The sequence below is a fragment of the Pseudophryne corroboree genome, chromosome 9 (assembly GCF_028390025.1).
Source record: "Pseudophryne corroboree isolate aPseCor3 chromosome 9, aPseCor3.hap2, whole genome shotgun sequence".
Taxonomy (NCBI): domain Eukaryota; kingdom Metazoa; phylum Chordata; class Amphibia; order Anura; family Myobatrachidae; genus Pseudophryne; species Pseudophryne corroboree.
In genome coordinates, this window is record NC_086452.1 from 348,192,828 (window position 1) to 348,216,867 (window position 24,040).

A 24,040-nucleotide genomic window follows, 5' to 3' on the forward strand; every position below is an offset into this window, starting at 1 on the left:
ACTCAATGTACACAAACTTTGTTTAATACACAAAGTTATAAAAAATATTGTATTAAATGACCTTCAGGCTGTGTGTATAATGTATATATGAAACATAAATGAATAGTGTGATTGTACACACACTTTGTTTAATGCACAAAGTTATTAAAAATATTGGCTAAAATTCCTTCAGGCTGTGTGTATAAGGTGTATATAAAACATAAATGCATTCTGTGCTTAGATTTAGGTCCCATCGCCATAATATCTCATTATGGTATGCAATTATTCCAAAATACGGAAAAATACGATATCCAAAGTACTTCTGGTCCTAAGCATTTTTGATAAGGGATACTTAACCTGTAACACCTTTTTTTTAATTGCCAGTTTTAATAAATGCCACTGAGAGCCCAATTTTGGAATATTTATGAGGTTGGAATTTTGGAAAGAAGAGTAAGAAATAACTCTAGTAACAGCAGCAAAGGTAAAACTGAGAAATCAAGACTGTACATTAATGTATTCAAGTAGTTCTTCTCTGTTAGTGGATGTGATCTTGGTCGATTCTGTCTGAGCCATGGTATATCCTAAGTGGAAGCCAAAAACAAAGAGAATTGAATAGAGTGAGAGTAATGAGTTTTGAAGAGTTGGTGCACTACATAGGAGAATGCCTCATCAGTCACACAGTGAAATTTATTTATATTTTTAATGCTCTTAGTACATACATCCTGATGACACTAGCAATTATATGAAATGAATACAGAGCGAAATATGGGCTCAGCTGTGATCCAGGGTTCCTGCACTACAAGATCAGTGATTGTGGCTGCATATAGGGGGTCATTCCGAGTTGTTCGCTCGCTAGCAGTTTTTAGCAGCCGTGCAAACGCTATGCCGTCACCCACTGGGAGTGTATTTTAGCTTAGCAGAAGTGCGAACGAATGTATCGCAGAGCGGCTACAAAGTTTTTTTGTGCAGTTTCAGAGAAGCTCAAAACCTACTCAGCGCTTGCGATCACTTCAGACTAGAGATGAGCGCCGGAAATTTTTCGGGTTTTGTGTTTTGGTTTTGGGTTCGGTTCCGCGGCCGTGTTTTGGGTTCGACCGCGTTTTGGCAACACCTCACCGAATTTTTTTTGTCGGATTCGGGTGTGTTTTGGATTCGGGTGTTTTTTTCAAAAAACCCTAAAAAACAGCTTAAATCATAGAATTTGGGGGTCATTTTGATCCCAAAGTATTATTAACCTCAAAAACCATAGTTTACACTCATTTTCAGTCTATTCTGAATACCTCACACCTCACAATATTATTTTTAGTCCTAAAATTTGCACCGAGGTCGCTGTGTGAGTAAGATAAGCGACCCTAGTGGCCGACACAAACACCGGGCCCATCTAGGAGTGGCACTGCAGTGTCACGCAGGATGGCCCTTCCAAAAAACCCTCCCCAAACAGCACATGACGCAAAGAAAAAAAGAGGCGCAATGAGGTAGCTGACTGTGTGAGTAAGATAAGCGACCCTAGTGGCCGACACAAACACCGGGCCCATCTAGGAGTGGCACTGCAGTGTCACGCAGGATGGCCCTTCCAAAAAACCCTCCCCAAACAGCACATGACGCAAAGAAAAAAAGAGGCGCAATGAGGTAGCTGACTGTGTGAGTAAGATAAGCGACCCTAGTGGCCGACACAAACACCGGGCCCATCTAGGAGTGGCACTGCAGTGTCACGCAGGATGGCCCTTCCAAAAAACACTCCCCAAACAGCACATGACGCAAAGAAAAAAAGAGGCGCAATGAGGTAGCTGATTGTGTGAGTAAGATAAGCGACCCTAGTGGCCGACACAAACACCGGGCCCATCTAGGAGTGTCACTGCAGTGTCACGCAGGATGGCCCTTCCAAAAAACCCTACCCAAAAAGCACATGACGCAAAGAAAAAAAGAGGCGCAATGAGGTAGCTGACTGTGTGAGTAAGATAAGCGACCCTAGTGGCCGACACAAACACCGGGCCCATCTAGGAGTGGCACTGCAGTGTCACGCAGGATGGCCCTTCCAAAAAACCCTCCCCAAACAGCACATGACGCAAAGAAAAAAAGAGGCGCAATGAGGTAGCTGACTGTGTGAGTAAGATAAGCGACCCTAGTGGCCGACACAAACACCGGGCCCATCTAGGAGTGGCACTGCAGTGTCACGCAGGATGGCCCTTCCAAAAAACCCTCCCCAAACAGCACATGACGCAAAGAAAAAAAGAGGCGCAATGAGGTAGCTGACTGTGTGAGTAAGATAAGCGACCCTAGTGGCCGACACAAACACCGGGCCCATCTAGGAGTGGCACTGCAGTGTCACGCAGGATGGCCCTTCCAAAAAACCCTCCCCAAACAGCACATGACGCAAAGAAAAATAAAAGAAAAAAGAGGTGCAAGATGGAATTGTCCTTGGGCCCTCCCACCCACCCTTATGTTGTATAAACAGGACATGCACACTTTAACCAACCCATCATTTCAGTGACAGGGTCTGCCACACGACTGTGACTGATATGACGGGTTGGTTTGGACCCCCCCCAAAAAAGAAGCAATTAATCTCTCCTTGCACAAACTGGCTCTACAGAGGCAAGATGTCCACCTCATCATCATCCTCCGATATATCACCATGTACATCCCCCTCCTCACAGATTATCAATTCGTCCCCACTGGAATCCACCATCTCAGCTCCCTGTGTACTTTGTGGAGGCAATTGCTGCTGGTCAATGTCTCCGCGGAGGAATTGATTATAATTCATTTTAATGAACATCATCTTCTCCACATTTTCTGGATGTAACCTCGTACGCCGATTGCTGACAAGGTGAGCGGCGGCACTAAACACTCTTTCGGAGTACACACTTGTGGGAGGGCAAATTAGGTAGAATAAAGCCAGTTTGTGCAAGGGCCTCCAAATTGCCTCTTTTTCCTGCCAGTATAAGTACGGACTGTGTGACGTGCCTACTTGGATGCGGTCACTCATATAATCCTCCACCATTCTTTCAATGGGGAGAGAATCATATGCAGTGACAGTAGACGACATGTCCGTAATCGTTGTCAGGTCCTTCAGTCCGGACCAGATGTCAGCATCAGCAGTCGCTCCAGACTGCCCTGCATCACCGCCAGCGGGTGGGCTCGGAATTCTGAGCCTTTTCCTCGCACCCCCAGTTGCGGGAGAATGTGAAGGAGGAGATGTTGACAGGTCGCGTTCCGCTTGACTTGACAATTTTCTCACCAGCAGGTCTTTCAACCCCAGCAGACTTGTGTCTGCCGGAAAGAGAGATCCAAGGTAGGCTTTAAATCTAGGATCAAGCACGGTGGCCAAAATGTAGTGCTCTGATTTCAACAGATTGACCACCCGTGAATCCTTGTTAAGCGAATTAAGGGCTCCATCCACAAGTCCCACATGCCTAGCGGAATCGCTCCGTGTTAGCTCCTCCTTCAATGTCTCCAGCTTCTTCTGCAAAAGCCTGATGAGGGGAATGACCTGACTCAGGCTGGCAGTGTCTGAACTGACTTCACGTGTGGCAAGTTCAAAGGGCATCAGAACCTTGCACAACGTTGAAATCATTCTCCACTGCGCTTGAGACAGGTGCATTCCACCTCCTATATCGTGCTCAATTGTATAGGCTTGAATGGCCTTTTGCTGCTCCTCCAACCTCTGAAGCATATAGAGGGTTGAATTCCACCTCGTTACCACTTCTTGCTTCAGATGATGGCAGGGCAGGTTCAGTAGTTTTTGGTGGTGCTCCAGTCTTCTGTACGTGGTGCCTGTACGCCGAAAGTGTCCCGCAATTTTTCTGGCCACCGACAGCATCTCTTGCACGCCCCTGTCGTTTTTTAAAAAATTCTGCACCACCAAATTCAAGGTATGTGCAAAACATGGGACGTGCTGGAATTTGCCCATATTTAATGCACACACAATATTGCTGGCGTTGTCCGATGCCACAAATCCACAGGAGAGTCAAATTGGGGTAAGCCATTCCGCGATGATCTTCCTCAGTTGCCGTAAGAGGTTTTCAGCTGTGTGCATATTCTGGAAAGCGGTGATACAAAGCGTAGCCTGCCTAGGAAAGAGTTGGCGTTTGCGAGATGCTGCTACTGGTGCCGCCGCTGCTGTTCTTGCGGCGGGAGTCCATACATCTACCCAGTGGGCTGTCACAGTCATATAGTCCTGACCCTGCCCTGCTCCACTTGTCCACATGTCCGTGGTTAAGTGGACATTGGGTACAACTGCATTTTTTAGGACACTGGTGAGTCATTTTCTGACGTCCGTGTACATTCTCGGTATCGCCTGCCTAGAGAAGTGGAACCTAGATGGTATTTGGTAACGGGGGCACACTGCCTCAATAAATTGTCTAGTTCCCTGTGAACTAACGGCGGATACCGGACGCACGTCTAACACCAACATAGTTGTCAAGGCCTCAGTTATCCGCTTTGCAGCAGGATGACTGCTGTGATATTTCATCTTCCTCGCAAAGGACTGTTGAACAGTCAATTGCTTACTGGAAGTAGTACAAGTGGGCTTACGACTTCCCCTCTGGGATGACCATCGACTCCCAGCAGCAACAACAGCAGCGCCAGCAGCAGTAGGCGTTACACGCAAGGATGCATCGGAGGAATCCCAGGCAGGAGAGGACTCGTCAGAATTGCCAGTGACATGGTCTGCAGGACTATTGGCATTCCTGGGGAAGGAGGAAATTGACACTGAGGGAGTTGGTGGGGTGGTTTGCGTGAGCTTGGTTACAAGAGGAAGGGATTTACTGGTCAGTGGACTGCTTCCGCTGTCGCCCAAAGTTTTTGAACTTGTCACTGACTTATTATGAATGCGCTGCAGGTGACGTATAAGGGAGGATGTTCCGAGGTGGTTAACGTCCTTACCCCTACTTATTACAGCTTGACAAAGGCAACACACGGCTTGACACCTGTTGTCCGCATTTCTGTTGAAATACTTCCACACCGAAGAGCTGATTTTTTTGGTATTTTCACCAGGCATGTCAGTGGCCATATTCCTCCCACGGACAACAGGTGTCTCCCCGGGTGCCTGACTTAAACAAACCACCTCACCATCAGAATCCTCCTGGTCAATTTCCTCCCCAGCGCCAGCAACACCCATATCCTCCTCATCCTGGTGTACTTCAACACTGACATCTTCAATCTGACTATCAGGAACTGGACTGCGGGTGCTCCTTCCAGCACTTGCAGGGGGCGTGCAAATGGTGGAAGGCGCATGCTCTTCACGTCCAGTGTTGGGAAGGTCAGGCATCGCAACCGACACAATTGGACTCTCCTTGTGGATTTGGGATTTCGAAGAACGCACAGTTCTTTGCGGTGCTTTTGCCAGCTTGAGTCTTTTCTGTTTTCTAGCGAGAGGCTGAGTGCTTCCATCCTCATGTGAAGCTGAACCACTAGCCATGAACATAGGCCAGGGCCTCAGCCGTTCCTTGCCACTCCGTGTGGTAAATGGCATATTGGCAAGTTTACGCTTCTCCTCTGACAATTTTATTTTAGGTTTTGGAGTCCTTTTTTTACTGATATTTGGTGTTTTGGATTTGACATGCTCTGTACTATGACATTGGGCATCGGCCTTGGCAGACGACGTTGCTGGCATTTCATCGTCTCGGCCATGACTAGTGGCAGCAGCTTCAGCACGAGGTGGAAGTGGATCTTGATCTTTCCCTAATTTTGGAACCTCAACATTTTTGTTCTCCATATTTTAATAGGCACAACTAAAAGGCACCTCAGGTAAACAATGGAGATGGATGGATACTAGTATACAATTATGGATGGACTGCCGAGTGCCGACACAGAGGTAGCTACAGCCGTGGACTATTGTACTGTACTGTGTCTGCTGCTAATATAGACTGGATGATAATGAGATGTAGTATGTATGTATAAAGAAGAAAGAAAAAAAAACCACGGGTAGGTGGTATACAATTATGGATGGACTGCCGAGTGCCGACACAGAGGTAGCTACAGCCGTGGACTACCGTACTGTGTCTGCTGCTAATATAGACTGGTTGATAATGAGATGTAGTATGTATAAAGAAGAAAGAAAGAAAAAAAACACGGGTAGGTGGTATACAATTATGGACGGACTGCCGAGTGCCGACACAGAGGTAGCTACAGCCGTCGACTACCGTACTGTACTGTGTCTGCTGCTAATATAGACTGGATGATAATGAGATGTAGTATGTATAAAGAAGAAAGAAAAAAAAACCACGGGTAGGTGGTATACAATTATGGACGGACTGCCGAGTGCCGACACAGAGGTAGCTACAGCCGTGGACTATTGTACTGTACTGTGTCTGCTGCTAATATAGACTGGATGATAATGAGATGTAGTATGTATAAAGAAGAAAGAAAAAAAAAACCACGGGTAGGTGGTATACAATTATGGACGGACTGCCGAGTGCCGACACAGAGGTAGCTACAGCCGTGGAATACCGTACTGTACTGTGTCTGCTGCTAATATAGACTGGATGATAATGAGATGTAGTATGTATAAAGAAGAAAGAAAAAAAAACCACGGGTAGGTGGTATACAATTATGGATGGAATGCCGAGTGCCGACACAGAGGTAGCTACAGCCGTGGACTACCGTACTGTGTCTGCTGCTAATATAGACTGGTTGATAATTAGATGTAGTATGTATAAAGAAGAAAGAAAAAAAAAACCACGGGTAGGTGGTATACAATTATGGACGGACTGCCGAGTGCCGACACAGAGGTAGCTACAGCCGTGGACTACCGTACTGTGTCTGCTGCTAATATAGACTGGTTGATAATGAGATGTAGTATGTATAAAGAAGAAAGAAAAAAAAACCACGGGTAGGTGGTATACAATTATGGACGGACTGCCGAGTGCCGACACAGAGGTAGCTACAGCCGTGGACTACCGTACTGTACTGTGTCTGCTGCTAATATAGACTGGATGATAATGAGATGTAGTATGTATAAAGAAGAAAGAAAAAAAAACCACGGGTAGGTGGTATACAATTATGGACGGACTGCCGAGTGCCGACACAGAGGTAGCTACAGCCGTGGACTACCGTACTGTGTCTGCTGCTAATATAGACTGGTTGATAATGAGATGTAGTATGTATAAAGAAGAAAGAAAAAAAAAACCACGGGTAGGTGGTATACAATTATGGACGGACTGCCGAGTGCCGACACAGAGGTAGCTACAGCCGTGGACTACCGTACTGTACTGTGTCTGCTGCTAATATAGACTGGATGATAATGAGATGTAGTATGTATAAAGAAGAAAGAAAAAAAAAACCACGGGTAGGTGGTATACAATTATGGATGGACTGCCGAGTGCCGACACAGAGGTAGCTACAGCCGTGAACTACCGTACTGTGTCTGCTGCGACTGGATGATAAATAATGATATAAAAAATATATATATATCACTACTGCAGCCGGACAGGTATATATTATATAATGACGGACCTGCTGGACACTGTCTGTCAGCAGAATTAGTTTTTTATTTTATAGAATAAAAAAACACCACACAAGTCACACGACGTGTGTTTAACTTTTACAGGCAGACATTCACAATACAATATAGTATACTATATACTGGTGGTCAGGTCACTGGTCAGTCACACTGGCAGTGGCACTCCTGCAGAAAAAAAGTGTGCACTGTTTAATTTTTTAATATGTACTCCTGGCTCCTGCTATAACCTAACTGCTCCCCAGTCTCCCCCACAATTAAGCTGTGTGAGCACAGTCAGATATTATACATAGATGATGCAGCAGCACACTGGGCTGAGCACAGATATGGTATGTGACTGAGTCACTGTGTATCGTTTTTTCAGGCAGAGAACGGATTATATTAAATAATATAAAACTGCACTGGTGGTCACTGGTCAGTCACTAGTATAACTAACTAATACTATCAGCAAAATTCTGCACTCTCTGTCTGAGTACTCCTCCTAAGCTCCAGTAAATGAAGTGTCACTGTCTCACTCTGTCACTAGTATAACTAACTAATACTATCAGCAAAATTCTGCACTCTCTGTCTGAGTACTCCTCCTAAGCTCCAGTAAATGAAGTGTCACTGTCTCACTCTCACTCTCCTATCTATTTCTTCTCTAAACGGAGAGGACGCCAGCCACGTCCTCTCACTATCAATCTCAATGCACGTGTAAAATGGCGGCGACGCGCGGCTCCTTATATAGAATCCGAGTCTCGCGATAGAATCCGAGCCTCGCGAGAATCCAACAGCGTCATGATGACGTTCGGGCGCGCTCGGGTTAACCGAGCAAGGCGGGAAGATCCGAGTCGCTCAGATCCGTGTAAAAAAAGCTGAAGTTCGGGCGGGTTCGGATTCCGAGGAACCGAACCCGCTCATCTCTGCTTCAGACTGTTCAGTTCCTGTTTTGACGTCACAAACCCGCCCAGCCACGCCTGCATTTTTTCTGGCACGCCTGGGTTTTTCCGAACACTCCCTGAAAACGGTCAGTTGACACCCAAAAACGCCCACTTCATGTCAATCACTGTGCGGCCACCAGTGCGACTGAAATGCTTCGCTAGACCCTGTGCAAAACTACATCGTTCGTTGTGCCCGCACGACGCGCGTGCGCATTGCGCTGCATACGCATGCATAGAACTGCCATTTTTTAGCCTGAACGCTGCGTTGCGAACAAATGCAGCTAGCGATCAACTCGGTATGACCCTCATAATACCTGACCAAGCAGTCCATGACTATTTTACTCTGGTTGCAGCTAAACAACGCTCAGGGGGATCGGTATGTGATCCTGGCACACGGGATGCCGGCTGACAGTATACCGACACCGGCATCCCGTGCGGCCTAATCCCAGGGGGCGGGGGGGTGATCGCTCGCCACAGGTTCTATTCTCAGTGTCGTGGACACACACAGAGGGGAAATCACCTACCTCGCCGGTATTCCGGCGGCGGTATGATGACCCTGTCGGGATTCCGACATCGGTATTAAGACTGCCGGGATCCCGACGAGCGGTATGCTAACCGCATACCCCCTCAGGAGATGTTTACATATGGCTGCATACTTACAGTATTTTGATTATGTTTCAGATATTTCCTAGTGAGATCCCTTATGTTTTACAGATTATCAATTCCATACTTTAGTTACCGGCATTACTGACAGGAAAATTGTGACACAGTAGGACACACCTGTGACCTACATGAGCCATCACCATTATGGATGAGGGCGCATCATTTTTTGGTTTAGAAAACCGCTATCGTCACAGGAAAATCAGGTCAGATACATTGTGCCGCTGCTGCTAACACCACTCTTTGGTTGTGCAGATAGAGGTAACATTAGGTCTTGCCAATAGGTACAGTATCTGCAGCACAGTTTCAGTTCTGTGTGTACTCGATGAGATTCTGTAAAAAGAGGAACCGTGTCTAGTTCTACGTGCTATTAATAGGATTTCCACATTTTCATAATGTATCCCAAGTGACCTTGAACAATGCATTCTGATCACACCGACATTGTGCTTACTTCAACCTAAGGAAGATTTCCTGCAGAGTGTTTTTATTGAGAGCCTTGGCGCTACATACAAATATACATCATTTTGAGATATGATACGACTATCCGATCGCAAACCTCTGCAAATTCGCAGAGGTGCGCTCAGGTCTGAATTAGGCCCTAAATGTTGTTTCTTTATTAAACTGGGATATGATAGGTCAACATTGTATCATAGCACAAAAACAACCTACAGTATCACACTAATATACACTACCAATGTTGCAGCCCTCATTTGTGTAGATCATCTTCCCTGGCCTTTTAAATCAAATAAAAATAACTATTGGTTAGTTGTTACTATATTAGAGTTGGAAATTAAGTAAACTAGATCACAGTCCAACCTTCACTCCAAGCACGTTGTAACCTGACCATAACTAAAAACACTGAACAGACCAAGTGACCGGAATAATCTTAACACAATGCCTGTGTGCCCTCTGATAGATCATAGATGCAGTCAGGAGAGAGGGCGCAGCAGCACTCACAGGACTTCCATAACTCATTTAATTCAGCTCACCATCCCCATCAATTGAAGGGATGATCCAATGCAGTGCAACAAATTTTTATCAATTAAAATGCAACGTTGATATGCTGCACTGCATTGGATCATCCTTTCAATTGATGGGGATGGTGCACCTCTTCCCTGGGTGCGCTCATTAACTCCTTTGGTCTTCAATACCACCTCTATGCTGATGACACACAACTCTACCTCTCCTCTCCTGATCTGTCCCCCCGTCCTCTCTCAGGTTTCCAGCTGCGTCTCTGCAATCTCCTCCTGGATGTCTGAGCGCTCTCTGAAGCTCAACATGGACAAAACTGAACTCATTATCTTTCCCCCAGCCAGAGCAACACCCCCTACTAATATCTCTATTACTATTGACAACACCATCATCTCCCCCGTTCTCCAACTCCGTTGCCTGGGCGTCACTCTTGACTCCTCCCTCTCCTTTGCATCCCACATCCAAGCTCTGGTGCAATCCTGTCGGTTCCAGCTGCGTAACATTGCTCGCATCAGGCCATTTCTCTCCAAGAGTGCAACTAAACTTATACACTCACTGGTCATCTCACGACTCAACTACTGCAATGTTTTCCTCACTGGCCTCGCTTGCTCCCATCTCGCTCCCCTCCAATCTGTCCTCAACTCCGCAGCTAGGCTTATCTTCCTCTCCCGATGCTCCACATCTGCCACTCCCCTTCGACAAAATCTACACTGGCTCCCATTCCCCTACAGAATCCTCTTCAAACTCCTCACCCTCACATACAAGGCCATCTCTAATTCCATTGCTCCCTACAACTCCAACCTCCTCTTCATACTCCCTCCCGCCCACTACGGTCGGCCAATGACCGTCGCCTCTCCTCTGCCATGGTCATGGCTTCCCATGCACAAGTTCAAGATTTTGCCCGTGCTGCGCCCCTTCAGTGGAACGCGCTCCCCCGCTCCATTAGACTCTCCCCAACCTTGCAAAGCTTCAAACGGGCACTGAAAACCCACCTATTCATCAAAGCGTACCCTTCTGAAGCATAACCTAGTCCTGAGGCTGCTCCTCCATCCCCCTGCCTCATGCCTTGATCATCTCTGCTTTGCTTAAATACTACCATCAGGCTACCTCCCGCTTGCTTGCACCTCATGTCATCTGTCTGTCGCCCCTTCCCACTAGATTGTTAGCTCTTCAGAACAGGGCCCTCTTTCCTCCTGTTGTCAAAGCCCTCTTCTCGACACATTTCACTCGCAGCTCTCTCCTACTCAGCGACCATCTTTACCCGCTTTTTCTCCTGCTGGTAAAGGCTCATCTCTAGCTATGACCGCCAACCCCAAGTACAGTAGTACGATGATTACTCCCTTGCTACTTAGCTGTATTATGTTTTGAGAATTGTGGTGCTCTTTGTTACCTGTACTTTATTTTTGTTATTTATTTACTGTAATGCTAAGTTTTGTCTTCCTGTACTGTCCTTTGTACGGCGCTGCGAAACACTTGTGGCACCCTATAAATAAAATATAATAATAATAATAATAACAACAGTAATTAAGTGAGTTATGGAAGTCCTGTGAGTGCCGCTGCTCCCCCTCTCTTGACTGCATCTATGATCTATCAGAGGGCACCCAGGCATTGTGTTAAGATTACATGGAGTAGCGGTCACTTGGTCTGTGTGTGGCTAGGAGCTCTCATTCGGTTTGCATCAGGTCTATCACACCCAGTCCACAGCTGATTGGGTGAGAAATGCCCTCCCACACAGGTTACATCCAATGGGAGGCTCTGCCCTTTGGCTGCTGTGTGTTCCCAGAAAAAAAGGTTAACAATGGGGCTGATGGAGCTGCAGCACCAGCTCCACACCCCAAAATAGGCCCACTGCATCTGCAGCAACACACCCTCCAACAATTTACACATAAACATCGCTACAAATTCGAAAAGGGGGCGTGGCCACGGGAACAATGACGTGGCCACACCCCTTTTCCTATACTTTCAATAGAAGTTTGGAGTGCCAAAAATCAGTACAGACCATAAAAAAAAAACTTACTGTACCTGCCAAAAAGGTACAGCTGGAGGGTATGCCACTGCATCTGCAGCAAGTCTCTGTGCTGTAGATAGGGGAGGGGGGGGGGGGGACCTTTTACTGCAGCGTACTATGGGGTCATTCTGACCTGATCGCAGCGATCAGGTCAGAACTGCGCATGCGCCGGCACCGCAGTGCGCCGGCGCATGGCTGACAGCCAACGGCTGTCATTGCCTAGCAATCGCCTCTGCCTGATTGACAGGCAAAGGTGGTCGCTGGGCGGGAGGGGGTGCCACTGCGTGTTTGGCCGCCATTTTGTGTGCATGGTCCGGCCAACGCAGGTGTGGCTGGAACGTGAGGGGGCGGCCCGCAGTGGCTGCGTGATGTCACATGCAGCTGCTGCAACCAGGGCAGCGATGAGTAACTCCCAGCCAGCCGCAGGAGCTGCGCTGGCTGGGAGTTACTCTCCAAGTACAAAAGCATTGCCCCTTTGCTATGCTTTTGTACTTATGCGGGGGGGGGGGGTAGCGACCTGAGAGTCTCTGGGAGAGCCATTGCCAAAGGGAGGACAGCAGCCTAGCTGCGTCCAGGAGGAGAAGCGGGATAAGCATTACCCGCCCCTCCCCACTCGCAGTACCTCCGGGCCCCATCCGCAGCACCCGCACACACACCCTCCACCACCCACTGTAGCCCCTGCACCCCACCCCCACCCGCGGTGGCTCCGGACCACCATCCACGGCAGTCACCCTTCCCCCACCACCACACCAGCCCCTCCCCCATCTGCGCCACCCCCACAACCACCCCACCCACGGCACCCCTGGACCCCCTCCCCCATCTGCGTCTCCCCCGCACCCGCCACTCCCCCAACCACAGCACCTCCTAGGTGATTCATCAGGCCCTGTGTGCGCTGTTCACGCCGTTGCAAGGGGCTATGACCCTTAACCATCGCACGCCCTTTGTCCATGCAATATTTAACCACTCACACAATTATGATTGGAAGTAATATTCCATATAATACAAATATTGCATGCCACAAGGGTATGCAAGGGTTAAGGGGGCATAGCGCCTTACGACGGAGTGACCTAGCATATATATATATATATATATATATATTTCTCTGACGTCCTAGTGGATGCTGGGGACTCCGTAAGGACCATGGGGAATAGACGGGCTCCGCAGGAGACTGGGCACACTATAAGAAAGATTTGGTACTACCTGGTGTGCACTGGCTCCTCCCTCTATGCCCCTCCTCCAGACCTCAGTTAGATTTCTGTGCCCGGCCGAGCTGGATGCACACTAGGGGCTCTCCTGAGCTCCTAGAAAGAAAGTATATGTTAGGTTTTTTTATTTTACAGTGAGACCTGCTGGCAACAGGCTCACTGCAACGAGGGACTAGGGGGAGAAGAAGCGAACCTACCTGCTTGCAGCTAGCTTGGGCTTCTTAGGCTACTGGACACCATTAGCTCCAGAGGGATCGACACCGCAGGACCAGTCCTTGGTGTTCGTTCCCGGAGCCGCGCCGCCGTCCCCCTTACAGAGCCAGAAGCAAGAAGATGGTCCGAAAAATCGGCGGCAGAAGACTTCAGTCTTCACCAAGGTAGCGCACAGCACTGCAGCTGTGTGCCATTGCTCCTCATACACACTTCACACTCCGGTCACTGAGGGTGCAGGGCGCTGGGGGGGGGGGCGCCCTGAGCAGCAATAAAATCACCTTGGCTGGCAAAATAACCACAATATATAGCCCCAGAGGCTATATATGTGGTAATTACCCCTGCCAGAATACAGAAAAAAGCGGGAGAAAAGTCCGCCGAAAAAGGGGCGGAGCCATCTCCCTCAGCACACTGGCGCCATTTTTCCCTCACAGTTCCGCTGGAAGGAAGCTCCCTGACTCTCCCCTGCAGTCTACACTACAGAAAAGGGTAAAATAGAGAGGGGGGGCACAAAATTGAGGCGCAGTAAATATTATAGCAGCTATAGGGGACATAATTCAGTTAGTCCCTGCATTATATAGCGCTCTGGTGTGTGCTGGCATACTCTCTCTCTGTCTCCCCAAAGGGCTTTTGTGGGGTCCTGTCTCCTTTAAGAGCATTCCCTGTGTGTGTGTGCGGTGTGTCGGTACGGCTGTCGACATGTTTGATGAGGAGACTTATGTGGAGGCGGAGCAGATGCCTATAAATGTGATGTCACCCCCTGCGGGGCAGACACCTGAGTGGATGGACTTATGGAAGGAATTACGTGCAAGTGTCGACTCCTTACATAAAAAATTTGACGACATGCCAAATGCGGGACAGCCGGCTTCTCAGCTCGTGCCTGCCCAGGCAATTCAAAGGCCATCAGGGGCTCTAAAACGCCCACTACCTCAGATGGCAGACACAGATGTCGACACGGATACTGATACCAGTGTCGACGACGATGAGTCAAATTTAATGTCCACTAGGGCCATTCGTTGCATGATTGAGGCAATGAAAGAGGTTTTACACATTTCTGATATGAACCCAGGTACCTCAAAAAAGGGTATTATGTTTGGGGAGAAAAAACTACCAATTGTTTTTCCCCCATCTGAAGAATTAAATGAAGTGTGTGAAGAAGCGTGGGCTTTCCCTGATAAAAAATTAGTGATTTCAAAAAAATTACTAATGGCGTTCCCTTTCTCGCCAGAGGATAGGTCACGTTGGGAAACTCCCCCTAGGGTGGATAAAGCGCTCACACGTTTGTCTAAAAAGGTGGCACTACCGTCTCCGGATACGGCCGCCCTAAAGGAACCTGCTGATAGAAAGGCAGGAGGCTATCCTAAAGTCTATTTATACACACACTGGTGTGATACTGAGACCAGCTATTGCTTCAGCGTGGATGTGCAGTGCTGCTGCTGCTTGGTCAGATTCCCTGTCGGAAAATATTGACACCCTAGACAGGGACACGATATTGCTAACCGTAGAGCATATAAAAGACTCAGTCTTGTACATGAGAGATGCACAGAGGGAGATCTGCCGGCTGGCATCTAGAATAAGCGCATTGTCCATTTCTGCTAGGAGAGGCTTATGGACTCGGCAGTGGACAGGAGATGCAGATTCTAAAAGGCACATGGAAGTTTTGCCTTATACGGGTGAGGAGTTATTCGGGGATGGTCTTTCAGACCTTGTTTCCACAGCAACAGCTGGGAAGTCAGCATTTTTGCCCTATGTCCCCTCACAGCCTAAGAAAGCGCCGTATTATCAGGTACAGTCCTTTCGACCCCAGAAAAACAGGCGGGGAAAAGGCGGGTCCTTTCTGTCTAGAGGCAGAGGAAGGGGAAAAAAGCTGCACCACGCAGCAGGTTCCCAGGAACAAAAGTCCTCCCCCGCTTCTTCCTAATCCGCCGCATGACGGTGGGGCTCCACAGGCGGAGCCAGGTACGGTGGGGGGCCGCCTCAAAAATTTCAGCGATCAGTGGGTTCGCTCACGGGTGGATCCCTGGATCCTTCAAGTAGTATCTCAGGGGTACAAGCTGGAATTCGAGGCGCCTCCCCCCCGCCGTTTCCTCAAATCGGCCTTACCGACAACTCCCTCGGGCAGGGAGGCTGTACTAGAGGCAATTCACAAGCTGTATTCTCAGCAGGTGATAGTCAAAGTACCCCTACTTCAACAAGGACGGGGTTACTATTCCACACTGTTTGTGGTACCGAAACCGGACGGTTCGGTGAGACCCATTTTAAATTTGAAATCCTTGAACACATACATAAAAAGATTCAAGTTCAAGATGGAATCGCTCATGGCGGTTATTGCAAGCCTGGACGAGGGGGATTACATGGTATCCCTGGACATCAAGGATGCTTACCTGCATGTCCCAATTTACCTTCCTCACCAGGAGTACCTCAGATTTGTGGTACAGGATTGCCATTACCAATTCCAGACACTACCGTTTGGACTGTCCACGGCACCGAGGGTGTTTACCAAGGTAATGGCAGAAATGATGATACTCCTTCGAAAAAAGGGAGTTTTAATTATCCCGTACTTGGACGATCTCCTAATAAAGGAGAGGTTCAGGGAGCAGTTACTGGTCGGAGTAGCACTATCTCGGGAAGTGCTACAACAGCATGGCTGGATTCTAAACATTCCAAAGTCACAACTGGTTCCTTCCACACGCTTACTGTTCCTGGGGATGATTCTGGACACAGAACAGAAGAAAGTGTTTCTCCCGCAGGAGAAAGCCAAGGAGCTGTCATCTCTAGTCAGAGACCTCCTAAAACCAAAACGGGTATCGGTGCATCACTGCACACGAGTCCTGGGAAAAAATGGTGGCTTCATACGAAGCAATTACGTTCGGCAGGTTCCATGCAAGGACCTTCCAGTGGGACCTCTTGGACAAGTGGTCGGGATCGCATCTTCAGATGCATCAACTGATAACCCTGTCTCCAAGGACCAGGGTGTCTCTACTGTGGTGGCTGCAGAGTGCTCATCTTCTAGAGCAGTGTTTCCCAACCACGGTCCTCAAGGCACACTAACAGTCCTGGTTTTAGTGATATCCAGGCTTGAACACAGGTGACTTAATTAGTATCTCAGTTATTTTGATTCAACCATCTGTGCTGCAGCCTGGATATCACTAAAACCTGCACTGTTGGTGTGCCTTGAGGACCGCGGTTGGGAATGCCTGTTCTAGAGGGCCGCAGATTCGGCATACAGGACAGGGTCCTGGTGACCACGGATGCCAGCCTTCGGGGCTGGGGCGCAGTCACACAGGGAAGAAATTTTCAGGGACTTTGGTCAAGTCAGGAGTCGTCCCTACACATAAACATTCTGGAACTGAGGGCCATTTACAATGCCCTAAGTCAGGCAAGGCCCCTGCTTCAAAACCAACCGGTTCTGATCCAATCAGACAACATCACGGCAGTCGCCCATGTAAACAGACAGGGCGGCACAAGAAGCAGGGTGGCGATGGCAGAAGCCACAAGGATTCTCCGATGGGCGGAAAATCACGTACTAGCACTGTCAGCAGTGTTCATTCCGGGAGTGGACAACTGGGAAGCAGACTTCCTCAGCAGACACGACCTACACCCGGGAGAGTGGGGACGTCATCCAGAAGTCTTACTACTGTTGGTAAACCGTTGGGAAAGGCCACAGGTGGACATGATGGTGTCCCGCCTCAACAAAAAGCTAAAGAGATATTGCGCCAGGTCAAGGGACCCTCAGGCGATAGCTGTGGACGCTCTAGTGACACCGTGGGTGTACCAGTCGGTTTATGTGTTCCCTCCTCTGCCTCTCATACCAAGGGTTCTGAGAATAATAAGAAGGCGAGGAGTAAGAACGATACTCGTGGTTCCGGATTGGCCAAGAAGAGCTTGGTACCCGGAACTTCAAGAAATGTTATCAGAGGACCCATGGCCTCTGCCGCTCAGACAGGATCTGCTACAGCAGGGGCCCTGTCTGTTCCAAGACTTACCGCGGCTGCGTTTGACGGCATGGTCATTGAATTCCGGATCCTAAAGGAAAAGGGCATTCCGGAGGAAGTCATTCCTACTCTGATAAAAGCCAGGAAAGAAGTAACCGCAAATAATTATCACCGCATTTGGCGAAAATATGTTGCGTGGTGTGAGGCCAGGAAGGCCCCTACAGAGGAATTTCAGCTGGGTCGTTTTCTGCACTTCCTACAGTCAGGAGTGACTATGGGCCTAAAATTGGGTTCCATTAAGGTCCAGATTTCGGCTCTGTCGATTTTCTTCCAGAAAGAACTGGCTTCACTGCCTGAAGTTCAGACTTTTGTAAAGGGAGTGCTTCATATTCAGCCCCCTTTTGTGCCTCCTGTGGCACCTTGGGATCTCAATGTGGTGTTGAGTTTCCTAAAATCACATTGGTTTGAACCACTTAAAACCGTGGATCTGAAATATCTCACGTGGAAAGTGGTCATGTTATTGGCCTTGGCTTCGGCCAGGCGTGTGTCAGAATTGGCGGCTTTGTCATGTAAAAGCCCTTACCTGATTTTCCATATGGATAGGGCAGAATTGAGGACTCGTCCCCAGTTTCTCCCTAAGGTGGTATCAGCTTTTCACTTGAACCAACCTATTGTGGTGCCTGCGGCTACTAGGGACTTGGAGGATTCCAAGTTACTGGACGTAGTCAGGGCCTTGAAAATGTATGTTTCCAGGACGGCTGGAGTCAGGAAAACTGACTCGCTTTTTATCCTGTATGCACCCAACAAAATAGGTGCTCCTTGTCACAACTGAGGGCCTGAGCTGACGGGAGGCAGCCTCAGTTGTAGGGGCTGAGATGTAACGGAACCTGGGAGGTTGTATCAGACCCCTAGACATGTAAGTAACATGTAGAATAACTGCCCGAAGGCGTGACCACGACAACCAGGATAAAAGTCAATGATGTTTATTATGACAAACTCCGTAACACAGCAGCAGTAAAAGGAAACATAAAAGTCAACAGAGGATAAATACAATTCCTGGGTACTACAGGGTGGCAAGGGCCACAGGCACTGGTAGTGTGAGACAGTTCTTATAATCTTCTAGTTGGAAAGTCCTTACCAGGCCTGACTGTAGCAATGGAGAGAACCCAGGATCGTACCAGCTGATGTTCCAGGAAAGGCTGGGCTGCTGAAGGTAAAACGGCTGCTGTGGATACTGGCTGGAACCAGACTGTTGTTGGTACGGAGTGGATACTGGCTGGAACCAGTTAAATAATAAACGAACTTGAGAGCGATGATATAATAATGAAGTTTGGAGTTTGAGAGCGGTGAAATAATAATACCGGTGGAGAGTGGTAAACTGCAGAAAAGGACACCGGCCCTTTAAGAGAAGCTGTACACTGCTGGAAGCTGGGCTGGAAGCAGGTGATTGTTTGAGAGCGGTGAAATAATAATACCGGTGGAGAGTGGTAAACTGCAGAAAGGACACCGGCCCTTTAAGAGAAGCTGTACACTGCTGGAAGCTGGGCTGGAAGCAGGTGATTGTTGTAGCTGGAAACAGGTGAGTCCAGAATGGATCGGAGAGTCAGGCTACACCGCAGATGGAATGCTGGTGCGGGTCTCTATAGCAGAAGTCTGGAGACAGGAGCTGGAACCTGGAAGACAACCACAGGAGAGAGACAAACTGGAACTAGGTTAGACAACCAAAGCACTGACGCCTTCCTTGCTCAGGCACAGCTTACTTATACCTGCAGCAAGGAAGGGGTTGGCTAGGCAATTATGCAAATCAACAATACAGACAGCAGATTGGTGGAAATGATCAGATGACAAAATCCAAGATGGCTGCGCCCATGCAGACACTTGGAGGGAAGTTTGGTTTGTAATCCATGTGAGAATTGAAGCAGCAATGGCGGCGCCGGCCACAGGAGACAGGAGACGCCAGACTGATGAATGCACATCCAAACCACGCGGGCACAGCGGAGGCCGCGGCTGACGTAATCGCCACTCTGACACTTTGCATGCAGAAACTCAGGGATGGCGGCGGAGGCCGCGGGAGACGCCATGCCAGATGTAATATGGTGTTTACTGTGACCGCGTCTCAGAGAGACAGGAGAGGATGCAGGAACGTAACCATCAGGATAACAGATGGGATCCGGTCCTGGAGCGCTGAGCCAGCCTTAGGAGGCATCTGAAGGGTAAGTAATGGCGTCCAGATACCCGGATCGTGACAGCACCCCCCCCTTTAGGAGTGGCCCCAGGACACTTCTTAGGCTTTAAAGGAAACTTTGCGTGGAAATTTCGGACCAAGGCAGGAGCATGGACGTCTGAGGCATTGGTCCAAGAGCGTTCTTCAGGACCATAGCCCTTCTAGTCAATGAGGTATTGTAACTGACCGTAACGGAAACGTGAGTCCAAAATCTTGGCCACCTCGTACTCGACTCCCCGTTGAGTCTGAACTTTGGGAGCTGGAGGAAGTGCGGAATGAAACCGATTCAGGATCAGCGGTTTCAACAAAGAAACATGAAATGTCCTGGGTATTTTCAAGAAGGATGGTAACTGTAACCTGTAGGCAACAGGATTGATGACTTGTTCAATCTTGAAGGGTCCGATGTAGCGAGGTGCAAATTTCATGCTGGGAACTCTCAACCTCAAATTCTTCGTGGACAGCCACACACGATCACCCACCTTGAGAGCAGGAACCGCTCTACGCTTCCTATCGGCAAACTTCTTATACCTGAATGAGGCTTTAAGCAGGGCTGCGCGGACGTTCCTCCAGTTATTTGAAAACTGACGCAAGGTGACATCCACTGCTGGAACAGAAGTTGCGGGAAGCGGTTGGAATTCTGGGACTTTAGGGTGGAATCCATAATTAATGAAGAATGGTGTAGAAGAAGATGAGGAATGGTATTGATTGTTGTGGCTGAACTCGGCCCAAGGAAGGAGTTGAACCCAGTCATCTTGAGAGGAAGACACATATATACGGAGGAAGGCCTCCAAGTCCTGATTCACCCTCTCGGTTTGACCATTGGTCTGAGGATGGTAAGCCGTGGAAAACTTTAACTTGACTTGGAGGGCTTGACATAAACTTCGCCAAAATTTGGCTACAAATTGTACTCCACGATCCGAGATGATCTCTTCAGGAAGACCGTGAAGTCGGAAGATCTCTTGTATAAACACTTGAGCAAACTTGGAAGCTGACGGAAGACCGGTGAGAGGGATGAAATGTGCCATCTTGGTGAACCGGTCAACTACCACCCAGATGGTATTAAACTTGTTGCAGATAGGTAGATCGGAAACAAAGTCCATCGACAAATGGGTCCAAGGTCGACGGGGAACAGATAATGGAACCAGTTGCCCCGCAGGCGACTGGCGGGAGACTTTGTGTTGGGCACACTTTGGGCAGGAGGCAATAAATTCCATAACGTCCTTCTTCAGAGTTGGCCACCAGTAGGACCTAGAAATAAATTCAAGGGTTTTCTGAATGCCTGTATGTCCAGCAAAACGGGAAGCATGGGCCCAATGCATGAGCTTCTTCCTTAGAACTGGCTTAACAATACTTTTCCCTGGTGGAGGCGTAGAGTCCATCCCTACCGTGGAGAATGCCAACGGATTAATAATAGGATGCTTGTCTGCAGACTCGGACTCATTTTCTTGCTCCCATGAGCGGGAAAGGGCATCGGCCTTACGATTCTGAGAACCCGGACAGAACTGGAGTTTAAAGTCAAACCTAGAGAAGAAAAGTGCCCATCTGGCCTGACGAGGATTCAGACATTGTGCGCCTTTGAGATATAAAAGATTTTTGTGGTCGGTAAGTATGGTGATTGAGTGGGAAGCTCCCTCCAACAGGTATCTCCACTCCTCCAGAGCGAGCTTGATGGCTAGCAACTCCTGATCGCCAATGGCATAGTTGCGCTCAGCTGGGGAGAACTTCCGGGAGAAGAAACTGCAAGGATGTAGATGTCCATCTTTGGCCCTCTGGGATAACACTGCTCCTACTCCAACGGAGGAGGCATCTACCTCTAAGATAAAAGGAGAGTCGGTGTCGGGCTGTTTCAGAACTGGTGCAGAGATGAACCGTTGCTTTAGAAGGTGAAAGGCCTGTGTAGCTTCCTCGGACCACTTGGACGGATTAGCACCTTTCTTGGTTAATGCAGTGATAGGCGCTACAATGGTGGAAAAGTCTCGTATAAATTTTCTATAATAATTGGCGAACCCTAAGAACCTCTGGACCCCTTTGAGGCTTAAGGGTATAGGCCAATTCTGGATTGCTTGGAGTTTCTCAGGATCCATCTCTAGTCCGGAACCGGACACAATGTAACCTAGAAACGGAATGGTTTTAACTTCAAACACACACTTCTCCAATTTACAATAGAGGTGATTGACACGGAGACGGGAAAGAACCTCTTTTACCCAGAAACGATGATCTTCGAGATTATTAGCAAAGATGAGGATGTCGTCTAGATAAACCACGACATGGCGGTACAAGATGTCCCTGAAAATCTCATTCACGAAGTGCTGGAAGACTGCTGGAGCGTTGCTCAATCCGAAGGGCATGACGAGGTACTCATAATGTCCGTCACGGGTGTTAAAGGCGGTCTTCCACTCGTCACCCTCACGGATTCGGATGAGATTGTAGGCACCCCTCAAGTCCAGCTTTGTGAAAATAGTTGCACCACTAACTCTATCAAAGAGCTCGGTAATCAGGGGTAAAGGGTATCGGTTCTTGACGGTAATGTCGTTCAGACCTCTGTAGTCGATGCACGGACGCAGACCACCGTCTTTCTTCTTAACGAAGAAGAAGCCTGCGCCGGCTGGAGAAGAAGATGGTCGGATGAAACCCTTCGCCAGGTTCTCTTTGATGTACTCTTCCATGGAGTGTGTCTCAGGCAGAGACAACGGATAAGTTCGGCCTCGCGGTGGAACCTTCCCTGGAATGAGGTCGATTGGGCAGTCCCATTCTCTATGAGGAGGAAGGATATCAGCAGAGGCTTTACTGAACACGTCCGTGAAGTCTTGATATGGAGGAGGCGGAACATCAGATGACCTGGGGAAGGAAGAACAAACAGGAAGAACTTTGGCTAAACAAGTCTCAGCACAGGAGGGACCCCATGCCAGTATTTGCGTAGTCGTCCAGTCAATTGATGGGTTGTGGAGACGGAGCCATGGAAGGCCTAAAACCACTGGATGTGTGGCTCTTGGAATCACTAAAAAAGAAATATACTCAGAATGAAGAACTCCCACTCTCAGACGAACTGGAAGAGTCCTTAAGGAAATGACTGCGTCAAAAATCTTGCTGCCATCCACGGCAGTCAAAGAGATGGACGAGGACAGTCTCTCGGTGGGTAGGGACCACCGTTTAACATAAGCTTCGGTTATGAAATTCCCAGCTGCTCCGGAATCAAGGAGGGCAATGACGTTCCTGTAACGTTGAGCAATTTGGAGCGACACTGGGAGGTTACAGTCATGAGGAGATGGAGAGGAGATCATTACTCCTAGCCGGCCCTCTCCTTGGCGAGCTAGGATCTGGAGTTTCCCGGACGTTTGGGACAGGCATTGATAGTGTGCGACGGAGCTGCACAGTAGAGACAGAGAGACTCCGAGAGACGTCTTCGGCGCTCAGCGGGAGATAGACGGGAATGACTAATTTGCATAGGCTCATCCTTGGATGGAGATGGTTGACGAGGAGGAGGAGCAGAAGATTTAGGAGTAGATGATCTTCCTCGCTCGGTTGCTCTCTCTCTGAAACGTAGATCAACCTTCGTGCAAAGAGAAATTAGCTCATCCAACTTAGAGGGCAAGTCTCTGGTAGCTAACTCATCCTTGATGCGTTCTGATAAGCCATGCCAGAATGCAGCATACAGGGCCTCGTCGTTCCATGCCAGTTCGGATGCCAGGATTTTAAACTGTATAAGATACTGTCCCACAGTACGTGTTCCCTGGCGTAAATGGAGAATCTCAGATGAAGCAGATGTTATCCGGCCTGGCTCGTCGAAGATGCGCCTGAATGTAGCTACAAAGTCAGTATAGGAGGATAGCAGGGGATCAGACTTCTCCCATAAAGGTGATGCCCAGTCAAGGGCTGAGCCACTGAGAAGGGAGATGATATAGGCAATTTTGGTACGGTCACTGAAGAAATTGCCAGGTAGAAGCTCAAAGTGGATTTCACATTGATTGAGAAATCCCCTGCAGAACCTTGGAGATCCATCAAATTTTGCTGGCGTTGGAAGATGAAGATGTGGACTGGAAATGGGTAAGGTGGGTGGGGTTACAGCTGGTGTCACTGTAGTGGACGCACCGGACGTGCCAGGTCCACGGAGGGTCGTTTGAATCCCATCCAGCCGTGTAGAGAGATCCTGGAGACAGCGGATGATGTGGCCCTGTGCAGCCTCCTGATGTTCAAGTCGGGCTGCCAGTTCTTGCATCGGCCTGGCCGCTTGATCCTGGTCTCCGGCTGGATTCATTAGGTCAGTGCTTACTGTCACAACTGAGGGCCTGAGCTGACGGGAGGCAGCCTCAGTTGTAGGGGCTGAGATGTAACGGAACCTGGGAGGTTGTATCAGACCCCTAGACATGTAAGTAACATGTAGAATAACTGCCCGAAGGCGTGACCACGACAACCAGGATAAAAGTCAATGATGTTTATTATGACAAACTCCGTAACACAGCAGCAGTAAAAG

At 48.6% G+C, this 24,040-nt stretch overlaps 1 protein-coding gene across 4 annotated transcripts in view; it reads right to left on the minus strand.

The window, feature by feature from the left end:
* Positions 1 to 24,040, minus strand: part of CYTH4 (cytohesin 4) — a 310,041-nt gene that overhangs the window by 187,966 nt on the left and 98,035 nt on the right. For 2 of the 4 annotated variants that reach the window (XM_063940648.1, XM_063940649.1), the window contains exon 2: positions 487 to 560. The exons of the other annotated variants lie outside the window; for them this stretch is intronic. In XM_063940648.1, the coding sequence (XP_063796718.1) occupies positions 487 to 560 (74 nt within the window). The remainder of the gene's footprint in view (positions 1 to 486; positions 561 to 24,040) is intronic. 4 annotated transcript variants of the gene reach the window in all.